This window comes from Anser anser, assembly GCF_964211835.1.
Source record: "Anser anser genome assembly, chromosome: 3".
NCBI classification, from domain to species: Eukaryota; Metazoa; Chordata; class Aves; order Anseriformes; family Anatidae; genus Anser; species Anser anser.
In genome coordinates, this window is record NC_139722.1 from 59,385,815 (window position 1) to 59,402,615 (window position 16,801).

A 16,801-nucleotide genomic window follows, 5' to 3' on the forward strand; every position below is an offset into this window, starting at 1 on the left:
ATATCAGTCAATATCAGGACTTGCCACTTTCCATACATCCAGAGGTTCTTACACTTTTACAAACATATTCTAAAAAATTCTGTAACACTTGACTTTCCCAAAAGTGCAACATCCATACCTAAATTTGAACAGCCTTCGTCATTAATAATACTGGTTTCCTATGTGTATCTTTTATTTCAGTCTGGTAAACCAGTCAGTATTCTATTATTATGAGGAGCTGTTTAGAGAGTGCATAGAAAGGGGACTCAAAAACTAAGACAAAAAAGAAAAAATAACAAACTATACAACAGGTTTGCACATTTCCATTCATTTATATGAGTGCCATGATGAAGACCCTCCCTGAGACTATGCAGAAGGACAGCAATTGACACAGAATATTATTAAATCAGAACTTTAGAGTGTGCAGTCTGAGTGTGTTGATTCTAAATACACAAACGTATAAAGAAAAGAACTGTGTAACTGTTTTGAGAAATATCTCACTTTGATGTCATGCTTTTCAGGTGATGTTTCATGTTGACAATGGTGCAGGCCGATTCTCTGCTATCTATGAGCCTGATGCACCAAACAGATTGTGTGATGGGCAGTGGCACAAGGTTGTTGCAAACAAGATCAAACACCGTTTAGAGCTGACTGTAGATGACACACAAGTGGATGGTAACAGTCCAAACAGAGCCTCGACCTCAGCAGACACTAACGACCCTGTCTTTGTTGGAGGATATCCTGGTAAGCATTAAGGCACAAGTAATGCTTTACTTGTGCTCTAGCAACGCAGCCTTGGTAACATTGTAAATGCAATTAGGACTCGTATGCTAAAGTTGGTGGGTAAGAATACCTAAGTTTGTATCACTTGGCATGGATGTTAGTTTGTGCATCCAGCTGCATTTCAGAATTAGAAGTTCTGCAGCACTACAGGATTCTCACCAATCCCCCCTGCCCAGTCTCAGATGGAGATGCTGTCACAGAGGAGCAGGCATCTGCCTTCTGCTGCTCACAATGCACACAGCCTCCCTGTTAAAACTTTCTTTTTAATAATCATTAGTAACAGTATTTGGCAACTTAAATTTACTGAAAGAATGCATACATACCCTTGAGGAGGCAAGGCACTGTGTGTAAATGAGCATGTAAAATATGAGGAATCGAGGAATGTGGACAACAACTTGCACAGAGGTGAGAGAACACCTTTTCCTGATGAATGTTTTCACTCTGGAGTCTAGTGACCCTACAATAACTAAGAAAAAAGAAACTGATCAAAATTTCCTACTCAGTAGTCTGGAAGTCCTTAAAATATCTTGTTTGTAGCAGAGGTAATTGAACAGGATCCAGAACTGGGCTGAGCTCTGCAGCTAGCTTCATCTTTCATTATGCTGACAATGAATGCTAGTTGATCTGTTCAGAGGAAATCAACAGGCTTGTCTAATAGCAGTTTGCTTTCTGAAAACACAGATAAAGTGTTTGCAAACTGTCAATTCTGTTGTATTTACAATAAAGTTTCCCTCTAGTTGGCAAACAAAAGAACTAAGTAAGTTTGCAATGTGTGTCTGTTCTAGAGCAAACTGATATCAATAGGGGAAGACTCCTCTTAAGTAAATTCCTACATAATTTTAGGAGATAGTACCAGAGACTGAGCAAGGATGTCAATTACTGGCTATCCATAGAAACCGTTACTCATCTACTACCACTCTTCCCTATACAAGGTTGCACAGGTTGCTTGAACTAGTGGGAACACATCCTATGTGAAACACTGCAATGCTATGGCCAGCCAGTCCGTACCAGCATAAAGTATTTCTGCAAACCTTAGTTGTATCAATCACATAGATATGTACTGGAGTGCATCCCTGTAGGCACTTTTTCACTTGGAAGAAACGAGAGACAAGTTCAGCCATGAATTTCAAGCAATTGAGATAAAGATTTTCAGTGTTCCAGTCAAACCAACCCTCACTTCTATCACTGTCCGTTCACAGTAAGATAGTTCCCTCCTTTGTTCAGAACAGGTCTCCCTGCAGCCCTAATGATGTAGCAGTATTAAACGCCATCCAGCCAGGGTGATAGCAAAGTCTTGTGGCTTTTGTTTTTTATCTCCATTGGTTGGAAACAGAAGTGACAAGAGTGCTGAGGTGCTAACGGGCTGACTTCTCACCCCTTCCATCAGAGTGGTTCCAAAGAATGTTTATCAATATGATAAAGAGCACTTTATATACATAATTTATATATATACGTAATATATATATATAGCACATATATGTAAAGAGTAAGCAAGAAGAAAGAAAAGGAGAGTGTTTGAAAACTGTTCTTTATATGACAGCTGAAGCACATGGTTGAGGAAATGACTTTCTCAAGATACTAGAGCTAATGAAAATTGCACCACTTTTGGCCTTTTTTTTTTTTTTTATCCCTTTTCCTCTGTTATGTTGTGGATAAATACCTTAGAAGTTGGCAGGATGAGCATGTATGTATCATACACCACTTGTAGGTAACAAACTGTCATTTGGCCATTTTGTTTCATTTACCTATTTTCCTGATTTATATAGTTTACAATGGCAGTTTAAACGTCCTCAGATTCTGCCACTGTCACGCTAGGACAGGAAAAGGAAAGAAGACTGGATTTACTACTACATTAAGGGTTTATCATATTCACTCATAATGTTTGTCACTTTTTGGGAATATTAGATTACATAGAGCAAATAAAACATTAAGTTTATATATATCACTGAGGACATTTGTTCTTTGGCAGGACTGTTGTAGAACAAACTGAAGTATCAGCTCAAACTTATCTAATTCCTTTTCCCTTTTTTTCCCTCCCTCAGATGGTGTGACCCAGTTTGGGCTGACCACTAATATCCGTTTTAAAGGATGTATTCGATTTCTGAAGCTCACCAAGGGTACCGCTAAAGCTCAAGAGATTAACTTTAGCAAAGCTTTGGAGCTGAAGGGTGTTCAACCGGTATCATGCCCTGCAAACTAACTGTCATTCAGCTGATACGGGTCTGTTTGTATAAGCACTTCAGACTAAAAACAAAACAAAAACCTATATATACACTGCATTCATAATAAAATGTCTTTATGCAATATTTGGGTAGTGTTTGTGGTATATTCAAATGGCTATTTCAAGGTACCTCCCAAACAGATTGCCAGAAGTAATCTTCTCCCTGCCTTTCATTAAGGGTGTAAAGCAATATTTTTTCCTATCTCTTTCATTGTAGCTTGAAATGGAAGTGTTTCAGCATAATTCTGCTGAGTGAGACCATGCAGGATGTTCCTTTGCTGTGGAACTTACATTCCTTTTCTGGTCTTAATACAGTGCACTTGCATACATACACAACTCTGTCCTTCATTTAAAAAAAAAAAAAAAAAGGACATGAACTTACTTCCAAAAAGCTTGCTTTGGTCACTCCCAAGAGTCATTAGAAATTTTCTGTGATCATAATATTTCCAATGAAAATTTCACTGAGAAAATGCTAAGTTTTATGTATTCTGTGTGGCTGCTGTCATGCTATGGCCTTGGAATTAAGCGCAGGGAAGGAAAATGTTTCTGCTTGGTTGGTTTATATGGCCTTATTACAGAAAAACATTACACCTAAAATTTCTGCTGTGTTATATGAACAGCACCGAGTTTTAACAGAGGCTATGAAGTAGAAGCATCCTCAAGATTCCTAGCATGGTACATGTTGCTAATCTTTACTGTCATCTATTTAATCAAGCCCTTAATGTAATAGCAGCTTCCAAAGTTAGACTCTAATGCTCAATGCCGTCCATTTGTGAGATATTCTGAAAGCAGCAGCCATCCCAGATCTCCCTTAAATAAAACTTAGAGAACTCAGCGAATAGCAGTTTAAACATCAATAAGAAGAAAAAAGTTGCTTTCCTGATTCTCACTAAAATGCCAAATCCTGGTGATTTTCCACTGTATGTTTTAGAGGACTATGAAATCATCACTGAAGTGTGGATTATCTTTTCTATGGGTTGTTTCAAATTGTCAAACTTTACTTTTGCAAAGGTTGTGCTTGGACATGCAGAGAATACGCTGTACAAATGTAAAAACAACTACCTACAGAAAAGACTGCAACAGCAGAAGAAAAAACGAGCAGTTTACACTCAGCAGTAAAACAGCACAACCACGCAATTAAAAGGAAAGTGATTTTTTTTTTCCCCCACGGTGAGCTTGAATATACTTTTTCAGAATTTCTGACATGCCTGGAAAAAGGATGCATACGATATTTGCAAAATTGTGCTGCCAGAGAGCAGTCCTGCAGGGGTACTTTGTATTTTACAAACAACCTCTTTGGCATTCAATTTTTTCTCTAAACTGCCACAGGAGAAAACTTTAAACTGTGAAAGTACATTAAAGAGATGGTAATAAATGTGTTCATTGCCACTCCAATGATTTGGGGATTCTAACATTCATCAGATACACCTGAAAAAAAAAAGCATCTAACTCTTGGGAAGCCCTGAAGTAATTGACTTCAGTAAGTATTTCTAGTTTTCACTTGCAGCTGGTCCTTTAATATTAACAAACAGTTAATGGTTGTGCAACTTTAATGCACGTTTGATGTGTTCATTAAAGCATGCATTTGTCTCTGAAAAAGCATAATTATGGGAAATGTATTGTATTACTATAACTTCTACCCTTTCCTATCATGACTAACAAACACACCATAAAACATTCATGTGTTTATTTTATTATTTTTAATGTTCCTTGCATTTTACCTGCTCTCATCCATATAATATTTCAGGATAAAGATAAAGATAAGATAAAGATAAGCTTGAAAAGCTTAAGAAAAATAGGTGATAACATTTCAAAAAGTTGAATAGTTCCAAAATTCTTGTCAAATATGAATAAATGAAGCTCCAAGACTTACTTGTGGAAGGTATTATTGGGATGAATTTCACACAAAGCCTTGACAAGCCAAGCCATTTGGCCCATCACACACACAGACATTTGCTAGTTTAGAGACACATTTCCCCAGATGCTAGCTTCTATTCAGCATGTTGGATTCTTTTTAACATAAGCTTGCTTGCAAAGTATTATACGTTTTTCAGACTTGAGGCCACAAGGGAAATTCAGACAACTGAGACTAGAACGCCAGGAATTAATTCCACATCCTTCCTCAGAGGCAAGGAACTGCCAGTGGTCTGCTCAGCCCTACATCCGCAATGGTCTTTCACACAAAGATGGCTTTGCCTTAGAAATAAATACTGGAGTTTCTGCATTAAAGAAATGGGGGGGAAAAAGCCTTTATGTTCTGTGCTCTATTGAGTTATTTCTCTCTTGCATGGCCTGGGAGGAATGTGTGGGACAGAGCAAAAACAATGAAACAACGAACATTATTACTTTTCTTAAACTTTTGTGTGGAAAGAAACAACCAGCTGCTGTTCTTGGCTAAAAGAAATAAATTCAGTAGGCTGAAACAACAGCTACTTTAGCAAATGGACAAGTTAAAAGCAAATTGTAAAACTGCCTAATTTTTTTTTCATAGATCATTGAGTGGGTGCATCAAATACTGCTAGAAAAGCTTTTTGCCTTTGAAGATTCAGTAAAGTATCTGGGAATGATCCAAGGTGCCTATTATTATTACCTTTTGCTATACAACGGACTCATAGATTGGTAGGTTCCGAATAGAGACTGAAAATGCCTGAAAATAGAAGATTTTGAGCCTCAGAGCTATATTCAAACTGCTAGATAGAGACTACATCAGTGTTGAATGTGCCAAAAGCAGTCATATCTTCCCAGTTTAGGACTGTAATCTAACATACATCTATAAAACACAAGTATTTAAAACCTTATTTTGGTGGTTTTTTTTTGCATTTGGAAGTTTTTACTTCTTTTTTTTGGGGGGGGGGGGCATGCATTAAATAGTTTTCAGTGCTAAAGTTCAAAACTAGAAAAAATTCACACAGGTGATTTTAAAATTGTATTTAAGATTAATCTTTTTGAGTGTGGTCACCTTGAGGCTTTTATGACAAAGATTCACTCTGTGAATGGGACAAATGCTTGTTCATCTCTAGCTTTAGCAAAACTGCTATGTATGAAAAAAGTTGTGCTTTCAATTTCAAATATACCCAATTTTCAACTTAAGTGCTTTGTAAAGAGCAATATACTTGTGCTTTCTACCTCATCATACTTTCTTCTCTTCATGGAAGTTCATGAAGAGCAAACTGTTTTGTTGTCGTAGTATTGTTCTTTAGAGCTTACAAGAAAAACTTAAAATACTTAAAAATCCAAACCATTTTTCATTTGTTTTAACATAGAAAATATGAGGGATGCCAATTCCAGCTTTCCCTTGATCAGACCAACAAGAAAAAGTGTATGCCACACATTTCACGAGAACTTATCTACTGAAGGACCTACAGAAGATCACCATCCCCACATACACAACAGTTTTTAATCCTTTAAAGAAGACTTCGCCGTTTTCATCTGTCTAAGGGTTTATGAAAACCTATAAAACTCTTCTGAAAATATCCTATGCAATGAAAAAGGTTATTTTCAGACAATTTAATGAGGTGCTATAGCTGGACCACTGGATTTTTTTAGTCTAATACTTTTTTTTTTTTTAAACTGCATTTTCCAATATCAAAACCCTAGCAGTTCTTCAGTCAACCATCAAGTCTTACAGTATACATATGAGCTGAACTTCTGGTGTAAGTATGTAAGAAACATCACCTTTACTGTCTCATGCTTCATAAATAGACACAAAACTATCCAGAACTTTCTACAGAATTTCTTAAATATACTGCTGATGTGTCACACAAACCCCAAATTATTCAGTCTATATATTCCATGCTGTTATTCTTCATACTCAAGAGTATAAATAATTTCTTTAAGTAGCTGAAATCCCAGATGATTCCTGACATTATGCATCTATTTTAACTCCAAAAATCAAACTTCTCCCATTTCAAGTTTAGTGGTCAATGTAGCATAAAATGACAGCACTTCAGAAACTTAAGTATCTAGTTTAAGCAAAGGAATAAAATTCTAGGGAGAAAAAAAGAAAAAAACACTACATCAGTCAGCTCTCCTCTCTCATACCTCTCACGCTCCCACTGGGACCAACATCACAACCTGTAGTTCAAATCTAACACGGTCTCACAATTTTCACTTGGCTACAGTTATTTATTCTGAGGAGAACTGCATAAAACTTTCTTAATGCTAGAGTCACTTCTTTTTTCCCTTGTTTTTAGAAGGGATGTTTGAGTACAAAATTAAACCTGTGCTTTCTGCTTGCCATTTAGTATTTAAGGTTTACTCTGTAATAATGATAATGAAAGTAGATGTCTGGCATTTGAAAGACTAACTTTTATGATGTATAGCATTGCAAAATATTCCACAAAGCTGAATAACCTGCTGTGACATCTCCCCTTTTAATCATAATTTATTTTGACAACTTTGGTACTTCTAGTTGGCACGAGCAAGGAAGGATGACTGGCAGCTGAGGCCCTGGAGTCGTAAATTTCCCATGGTTTCCTTCATTAGGATTCTGTGCTACCGTGTAACATGACTTTGATTTAACAGCCAAAGACCTCATTCGTTCAGGAGTTTCACGTTAGTAGGAAGAGCTGGCCATGCGCGTGCCCAGGCCTCTGCATGGAGGGACCACAGGGCACGGAGTGATGCAGGCCCCGACGTCCCTCAAGGGCACAAAGAGGTGGAATAAATGAGGGCCTCTCCTCCACAGCTTTGAATGACTTGGGGTTAGAGCCTTCTTAGGCACTGAGATGCCTGGAAGTGAAGGCAGGCCTAAGACAACACAGACTGATGGCCCTACAGTGATGTCAGTGTTTGTATCAGTTTACCCCACCTCTGGATTCAACAAGGATCTGAATGCTACAAGTTGTCTCTAATATTTCTTACTCACCATTTGTTCAAGCAACCCTTCTATTTCCTTCCTCCTTTAAAAACTTTATGTTAAACTTGCTTGAGGGAAAGTTATCACCCCTCTTTTTTCCTTGACTTTTTAGTTCTCTGCAAGGCAGAGAAAGATGTTCTACAGCTGAGGTGGGAGTCAATCGTCAGCTGAAAGGAAATATTGCTGCCCAGAAACAAAAGATGCCATGTCAGTATTTTGTTACTGATGTCAGACCCATTTTTTACTTCAAAAGGCCAAAGGAACTAACTCCAGTAAGACACAACAGGCTCTCATTTATCACCATATCAGCACATGCCATTTCCAGAGCTCCGCTAGCTCTGAGGCCTGCGAGCCCTGTGAGCTGAGGCTGCTCTGCTCCTTCCACTCAGCCAGCAGGGCTGCATGCCCAGAGCATGCCACGACCAGCAAGCAGCAAACCATGGTCACTCCAGGGGCAGCAGACCAACCCGCTTACACTCTGGGTGTTTTGCTTCATTTCATGTCACTGGTGAAAGCTTTCTGCCCAACAGGACTTGGTGGCCCTGCCACAATTGACTATGACACCCAGTGTTAGTGTTACGCTTGACTAAACACAGCAGAACCCCAGCTTAGAGAAAGACTTCCAAATCCAAGTAATATCAAACATTTCCATCCGTACAGAAATATCTGACCAAACAACTCACCTAAAATTCTCTAAATAGGTTCCTCAAGAAATTTCTGAGCTTCCCACAACGAAACGAACTCCCATCTCAGCAAACCTGAGATGCAAGCACAGCCGCTTACATCTGTCACAGAACTGCAGCATCTTAAGAAATTGACCTTTCATACATATTCATTCAACCACACTTCTTGCTGCTAATGGCTGTATTATTGCTACTATTCAGTCCATTTTGATAATCTGAGCAATTTTTTCTCATTAAGCTACAAATAATTTAACAATGGGGGTGAATTTGGCTGGAATAGCCGATCAAACTGGTTGAGAATTCACTGATACTGAGGCAAGTAAAAAAACATAAAAAAATCAACATGGCTTCTGACTGCTGTTACAAGTCTGCTGTTTTGTAGAAAATCTCAAAGTAATAAGGCCAGGGTATGGATAATACTACAGTGCATCTCTTCCAGGCCACAGTCAGCTGGACAGAGGGGTCAGAAAGAAAATCCTCAGATGAAGATGATATATTAGAACTACTTGCTACAAGGGGTGGGCCTAAATGAGAAAACCCACTTCTCGCCTACTGAAGGGAAAGATTACAACATGCAAAACACTGAGTTTGGGTCTAGATAGGAGATTATACATTCGTACAGCTGTGTGGACAGTTCTGAGAGGGAAATAAGCGGGTCAGGAATGCCATTATAGCAGGGCAGAGAAAAGGGTTGCTACAGCTGGGAGTACTTCAGCTGCAAATCTGCGCCAGAGCCAGATGCAAAATGGCTCACAGTGGTTTGTTTCTGGCTTTTCTCATGCAGATGACAGAAAGAAAAAATGTACTATAAAATCTGCTCAAAGTGTCTGTATAGTCTCACTGTGTTGCTCACACCTCCTGAAGATTACAATTGTTCAACAACAAGATAATGCTTATGGGTATACTTTGTTTTTACAAGTGTGTAGGGTTTGGTTTTTGTGGTGTTTTTCTTTTCTTTTTCTTTTTTTTTTCCCCAAATTATGATGGGCCAGAAAATTCACCGCTGCTTCTCTCTTTTATATAAGTAAACATTTATATATATAAAGTGCCTGTCACCATATTGATGAACCACTCTGATGGCAGGGGTAAGAACAGGAGTTGGCCTGTTAGTACCTCAGCACTTCTGTTTCCAGCCAATTCAAAAAAAAAAAAAAAAGCCACAGGACTGGGTTGCTTGGCATCCATCCTACAGAGGGACCACCAAGAGGAACAGAACCCTGCATCCAGACATTACACTTCAAAATACAAACTAAAGGCAACAGTGCTGCCTTCCAGCTACATTTAAAGATTGCGCAGTCATTATTGACTAACATCCAACAGAGCCACCTCAAACCTTGTAAGGCAGGGTTCAAAGAGGTACAGTGAGCTGAACGTGCATCTATCTCAATGCTCTAAGAACAAGTTTGCAAGGTGCTAATATATTCAGTGCAAGACTAAGGCAAGCACAGCCACAACGATCACACCTTTGCATACGTTGTCCAACAGGTATGTCATTTTATTCTTTTACATATTTTCATATACTTAACCAAGGTACCTGTGTGCTCTCAAATACCAGCAGGTATTGGCACATTGTATTTTTAAAGTGTCTAAGGTATTTTTCCATAAAAGACATCAGATGTTGCTGCTGCTTAGGAATTATTAAAAGTACTAGAGCAGAGGGAGAATTAAGTTTACCACTTAGCTGCCTAGTCCATGGACCATTTTCTGTCCACCTCTCCTCTGAAACATTTTTGAAATTTAAAAAAAAAAATCCTTGGGGAAAAAAATCGCAACCTCCTCACTAATTAATTTACTTTTGTTTTTTATATCTTTACTGGCATTTCTCTTTTCTGTGGTGATTTTGATTGAAAAGAGGTTGTTCCTCTTTTACTTTGTGGTGTGTGTGACATCTTTGTTACATGCTGTTTTGTGCTATATAAGAATATACAGTTTTGACTGCTACTTATTATTTTGCCCTGGTAATCTATAATTAGTCACCTTAGCGATGACATGTTTCTTTCTTCATAGCAATACTCCTTTTACTAATTTTTAAAATTATTAATTACAAAACAAAAATGTATTTGTCTATCTGCATTTTTCTACCACTTCATATATAGCTTATTTGGGGCAAACAAGAAAACAAAGTAAGCCTTTTCCCTAATGTCTGGAAAGGGGGTTGGGTAGGCTTAGCTCTAGACCTAGAAACAGTCCTGTGGTAGGGAAAAACACTAACGACGGGGGGGGGGAATAAAAGCAAGGGCTTGAAGAAACCAAGGTTTCTGCTTTGATAGCAGCTGTCCCTATGAAACATCAGTGCCCACAGCCCTGCTTGGCACGTGTTGCAGCAGGCAAAGATCAGGGAGCAGGGGAGAGGAACTGGACAGTTCGTAAGCTTTCAGTGATTTTTAACTCACCCTTTCTAAATGTAGTTACTCCAGCTTTATGTAGGTTTCTCTCTTGTGAGCCAGTTCAAGATGATACAACAGCACTTCAGTTCTGTTGCTGGTCAAATGCAAGCACACCTCAAGGTAAGGGCAATTTTACAATCCTGATTCATTTATCAAACCTGACAAGTACTGCACATTATGATTTCCATGTGACAGTTTGACTGTAAATTTACCCTCTGCAAGATCCTTTTATATGCATTCAAACTAATTTACCTCTTGCTGATCGAGTCCTACCTACCTCGTAATTTGCTTAAATGCAGAGCCTAAATTGACTAAATCAAATGCATTTGCGCAAACTCAATAAACAGAGCCATTACCCACAGAAATAAGCAAGTCTCCTAAGAGCATCAAATGCTTCATTACAATGGAAGAGTTGGCTCAGGAGCCCCACGCCACTCCAGCTAACGACCATGTTTCTCTCTTCATTTCATTAGCCAGTCTGAGGCCTCCAATACTTTTTTTCTAGAAACGGAAGCGCAAGAAGCGTACATAGCTTTATCAAGTACGGCAACCAAAGCAGCTAAAGCTCATTTTCCAGTGTAATGAAAAGGAACCAGTGCAGAAAGATACATTTAAATATCCTTGCTAATGCATGCGTTAGCTAAACCATAGCCATTCTTAAAGATCTCAACCACATAGCACACTGCCTCCATTTGTGGAGGAGGTCATAAAATTATTGCAGCTCTGTGTCAGCACATGATTTTTATAGCAATGCAAAATACAGCTGAGTCACCTGGCTCTGTGTCTGGCACAGCACCTCAAAAGGCACTTTGGTTTGCCATTGCAAAGTAACCCCTCAGAAACAAACACCCTGCCTTCAGCCACAAGTGCATTCTGCCCCTTAATGAACGATGCTCAAAACAGGATCCACCTGACAAGGATGAAAATTTCAGTCATTTGCACCACAATCTACCCCAAATACTTATTAGTGTAAATTGATCTTCATGGTTTTGTAATTTAAACATCATTGTAGCATTAGCAACGGAAGCCAATATTTAATTAAAAAAAAAATGCGTGGAAAACTGTGTGGATTCAAAAGTGTTTTGAATTGAAAGTAAGCTTCATGCTTATTGATAATAATATCTGAATAACGTTTGCATTACACCACACATACCAATAGTTTTTCTAATACAGGGAAGGAAAATGCAGGGCAGTGCTGCTACACTAGGTATTCTTGCTAGAATTCATTATGAGGGTACACCTGCAAACCCTGATGCAAAGGGGAGTTTAAGCACAGCTATGTTCATTGTCAGTTTCAAACTATAAACTGTATTTCATCTATCTAGCTGACGTGAAGGAGGGGAAAAAAAAAAAAAAAAGCTTTTACCAAAACTAGTAACAAAATGCAAACATTTTTTGCTGATATGTATAAAATAAAATAAACTCAAATATATAACTAGAGCTGAAAGTCTTAAACTACCAGACTAATTTTGGGAACAGCCACATTTTTAATGCAAATGATTAATAAACGTGGAATTTATGAAATGTTTATCTTTAAAATGCTTTAGAAATCTATTTTTCTATTAATAACCAAAAGTAGTAATCTGGGCTTGCTGCAAAAAGTATGCTATTGCAAATCCATAAAATCCAGGAAATTAAGTCATCCGACACAGTAACTACACCATTCCTCTTCAGCTCTTTCTCCTTTGCCACTTCTGCCTTTAGTTCCCTATATGCTAATCTCCATCAAAAATTAGTAAGACACTGTTATGGTTTCTAATATAGCATGCTAAAGAATTATGTACAGATCTTCCAAAAACAGATTTTCCTTGTTCATGCCTGAGTAGCTCTGGTGTACCTTGATGTACATTGGTCCTGAACAGTGATAGCACTAATAAAGGAGGAGATCTTGTGACTGAGAAGTAATTATTTACTGCATGGGGTGTTGATGCTCCCTATCTCAGTTGTAAAGAACATGAAAGGCTTATAAATTATCAGTGCTTTGCAACAACTATTAATTTTTTAATATTTCTATTAAGGATTAATCATGGTTGATGCTAAATGAGAGGAACTGCAGGTTTGTAGGATGATGCCAACTGAGAACCTTGCAGCACAAGCTTAGAAACAACATCAGCAAGGCAATGCTTTTTATAAAGGTTGGTGTGCATGGTCAATGTGTTGTTCCTCACTTAACTGAGATTATTTTTTTTTAATGGAAAAGGACATTGAAAAGGAAGGCAGGTGAGGGAAAAGAGTGTAAAGACTGCGGCACCACTGGGTGACAGCATAAAAAACTAAAAAATATATATATTTCTTTAAACAGTGGCCACTGAGAGACTTCTGCGTGCTGTATTGAAATTTAAGATATCTAAAACACTACAGTTAGGATCTTGAACGCATCTTTTTGTTTAATTTGCTTTTTAAGATTGCAGTTAAGATTTGCTATGTCTTGCCTGCCCCAAAAATGTGACAAGAATCCAGATATAACAGCTCAGGCTACTCAGCAAGGTTCTCAACTGGTAAACAAGGGAGAATAGGATTTCTAAATACTGTGAATAGAATTAAATTCCTGGATCTGAGTCCTGGTTTTGTGTTTTTGTTGTTTTGTTTTGTTTTCTCTTGTTGCTTTGCGCTTGGTGTTTTTTTCAGACTTCTTAGAAAACGTACTTCATTTCTATGCTGAGTATTGGCTTTAATTTTTATAGTCTTTATATACAAAGTATAGCACACTACATAGCACAGTAGAATTTACCCACTGGTATAGGTCCAGGATTAGTCACATCTTTCACAGCCCTCAGTCTAAGACTCAGTTCTGAATTTATCCCAGTCACAATTAGGCTTGCTTGGGCACTCAGGGAAATTTATGTATCAATTTGGTGTATCCTGAGAAAATCAGTGAGCCAAATAACTAGTAAAGATATACAGCAAGTCGCAGTGGTGTCACTGCTTTAGTTCCAGCACAGGAGTTGCATCAAAACCCAGGTGCAGCTGGTCCATTGTTTCAGTAAAACTGATTGCAGCCATCAGCATCCCTCTGCCCAAACCCAGCTCATCTGGAGCATGAGGTGTGCCACCGGTCTATAAAACAAAAATGTGCTGCAGTGGCCTAATTCCTTTATTTTCCCTGCAAGGGTGTATTAGATCACACAGCACTTTCTTTGCTGTGTACTGATACACTGCCAAGTTAAAAATTGCTAACAGAGCATACGCTCTGGCTGTGATACACACAAATAACAGCAAATGGTGTAGAAAGGTCTCCATGTGGACTATAGGTTGCTGTTTGGACTTGATGATCTCAAGGGGCTTTTCCAACCTAAATGATCCAAGGACTGCACAGAGACTCAGCTGTGGCCCCGTACACGCACAGCATCCACGTCACCTGTTCCTGCTGCTAGCAGTCCTGAATTAGAGGCAGCCCAGGTGTATCTCCAGAAATCGCAGTCTCCTTGAAGAGATGGCACAGGCAGATATTCCCAGGGGATGGTCAGTTTGGGAGCAGTTTTGTACCATTTTTTCTTTCTGGACTGCTGCCAATGCTGCCAGTGGCACACAGCTGTCAGTCACCCGGGCTCTTCAAGCATGTGGACAGCTTGTAGAAATCTAGCCTTACGTTACACGGAGATGATATATAATCTCACATTCCTCTCCCTCACTGTGGCATGACAGCTGGCAAGCAAGTATCTCTAAAGAAGGTCCATGGACATAGCAAACCCTTTTATGCTTGCACAGTACAGAGTGATGCTGGTTTAAAAAGCAAGATTAATTCAACCCAGTTCCATCCCTCCACTTCCTCATGCTCCTTCCCTCAAAACGGACTTCCTTGACCATGGGAATGAACAAGAACTTATTTTTAAAAGGTGTGTTGTCTTCATTTTTTCACAGCAGATTAGACATGCACATATTGTCAGTCTGTCTCTCGCTGATCTGGTTATAGTTAGTGCAATTTCAAACTAAAAAACAGAATTCATCACTCACCGCCTTATCTTGAAGCCTGTTTAATGGGACAAGTGCATGGAAGAGACAGCCATTGTAGCAACATAGATAAAATTACTCTCTTCATGGACCAGAGAGCAACTGCATGACTCTCAGGAACCAGTGGTTGGTTTGTTATTGTTGCTGTTTTTCTAGTTGGCTTCTCCCACTTCAAGGGAGATAACAGCTTACACCATGCTAAAATGACTCCTTTTGCTCTGCCCATTGAGACATTCTATTTCTTCCTCAGTTTCTGACTTTCCAGTTTCCTGTCCTCCCCTTGCCCTTTTTGTGCCTGCCCCAACATTTGCCATGTTGTCTGCAAACCCAACCTGAGTAAGCTGACAGAGAACATTGTATTGGTATTTGTATTGGTCCCTTCAAGGCAACTGAGAAATTAGAGGAAGCACTGCAGAATCAGAATCTGCAAACATATTTGAGGAATTCACTCTGAGCAATACTCCAGTCGGCATTTTATTACTACATTTCTAAATTGCTTCCTTGCAGTTCACTATCAGACACTCTATCCAATCCCTCTACTTTAAGAAATTGTTTAAAGTAATGCCAGCTGACAAAGATGTAATTATTGTATGTACAGTACATGTTAAGCTTGTCATGGTGCTGCTTTCTCAGGAGGCTTCAGAAGCCAGACCAGCATGGAGCTGTGCAGCTGGTTTTCCTGCTCAGTATCCCTGTTTTTCCTTTTCCCCTGACAGCTATTGCTAGCTGGTTCTCTTCTTGGTATTAGAAGATGGTATTAGAACTCTTCATATACTTGTAAAATGGGATTAACACATTAGCACAGCTGCAGATAGGGTTATTTGTCCCACTTCAGCATTGTAGCATAAACATGCACAAGAGCTTCTACGGAAGTAAGATTTATTACAAAGTTCTCTATGGATCCATAACCATGGAGACTACCAGGATACTATCAACTACATTGAGAAGAAGAGGCAAGCAATTTGAATGCTGCAGAGCCTCCTCAATGGCTTTGACTTAGAGTATATTGTTTAATTTTACTTACAGTCAAAGTAATTTAAAATTATTATTAATATTTTTAATCTTTTCAATTCAACTTAATATCATATCAAAAACATCCACTACTGACCCCCCCTTCTTTGAAATGTTTCATGGTCAATTTTCAGTATGGTACTCCGTGGGATATGGTGAGATCCTCCATATTAACCAAAAAAGGACCTATACATCTGCCCTGTTCCCCACTGTAAGTCAGTGCACAGAATTAAAGGCTAACACAGCTTTCATATCTTCAACGAAATGGCAAGTCCTTATGTGAATGAATTTCAAATACTTTAATAGATTTTTTTTTCTTAACTCCCCACCTTTTTTTTTCCCCAGGAGCTGAAAGGTCTACAAAAGGTGCAAAGCTAGCAGACAGGTAAATATCGTGTTCATGAGGGAAATTTTAAAAACCTGAAAAAAAAATGTAACTCTAAATCTTTTGCATTCATTTCTAAGCAGATTAATGTCTGGGAATCTTTGCAGAATGAAGTTTTGGATCTCAACATGCATCTCAGTTCTTTTTCGTGAACAAAAACTCAACCCTGCCTAAAGTGCAATTGCAGCACTTGCAGAACAAGTTATTGATAGAGCAATGTCATTAACAATGTCATCCTCTCTATTATGGCTTCTTGATCCAGCCTACTGATGAAGATTGGGAAAATGTTACTAATATGCAACAAAGCACTATACAGTGCACATTTCATAAATCCTCCTTCTTTCATGTGTATAAATGCTATTGACTGTGGAAGAACAGACTGATGACATTATTAAAAAATATTTTTGTTATTGGAGAACATGAATAATTTTCCCTTCAAAGACATCCTGACATATATAACACTAGTTCACTTCTGAGGCTCGGGCAAGCCAAGAAGGCCAAAACGTCCTCGCTTCTATCAGAAATAGCATGGCCAGCAGGACC

The 16,801-nt window shown here is 38.6% G+C and overlaps 1 protein-coding gene and 2 long non-coding RNA genes across 7 annotated transcripts in view; 2 read left to right on the forward strand and 1 right to left on the reverse strand.

Annotated features, from left to right (window-relative positions):
* The window catches only part of LAMA2 (laminin subunit alpha 2), a 379,619-nt gene extending 376,554 nt beyond the window's left edge, over nt 1–3,065 (forward strand). For all 4 annotated transcript variants that reach the window (XM_083831898.1, XM_083831897.1, XM_083831896.1 and 1 more), the window contains 2 exons: nt 501–723; nt 2,805–3,065. In XM_083831898.1, coding sequence (XP_083688024.1) covers nt 501–723; nt 2,805–2,962 — 381 coding nt within the window. In that variant the 3' untranslated portion in view covers nt 2,963–3,065. The remainder of the gene's footprint in view (nt 1–500; nt 724–2,804) is intronic.
* LOC310897842 overlaps nt 1–16,801 on the reverse strand; it is a 42,378-nt gene that overhangs the window by 19,726 nt on the left and 5,851 nt on the right. Inside the window, exon 1 of one of the 2 annotated variants that reach the window (XR_014582633.1) lies at nt 10,918–11,858. The exons of the other annotated variant lie outside the window; for it this stretch is intronic. This is a non-coding gene — a long non-coding RNA (uncharacterized lncRNA). Of the gene's footprint in view, nt 1–10,917; nt 11,859–16,801 lie in introns of those variants that run through there. 2 annotated transcript variants of the gene reach the window in all.
* LOC310897843 lies at nt 8,799–16,688 on the forward strand. The gene is made up of 3 exons (XR_014582634.1): nt 8,799–11,031; nt 16,219–16,258; nt 16,366–16,688. It is a non-coding gene; the product is annotated as an uncharacterized lncRNA (long non-coding RNA).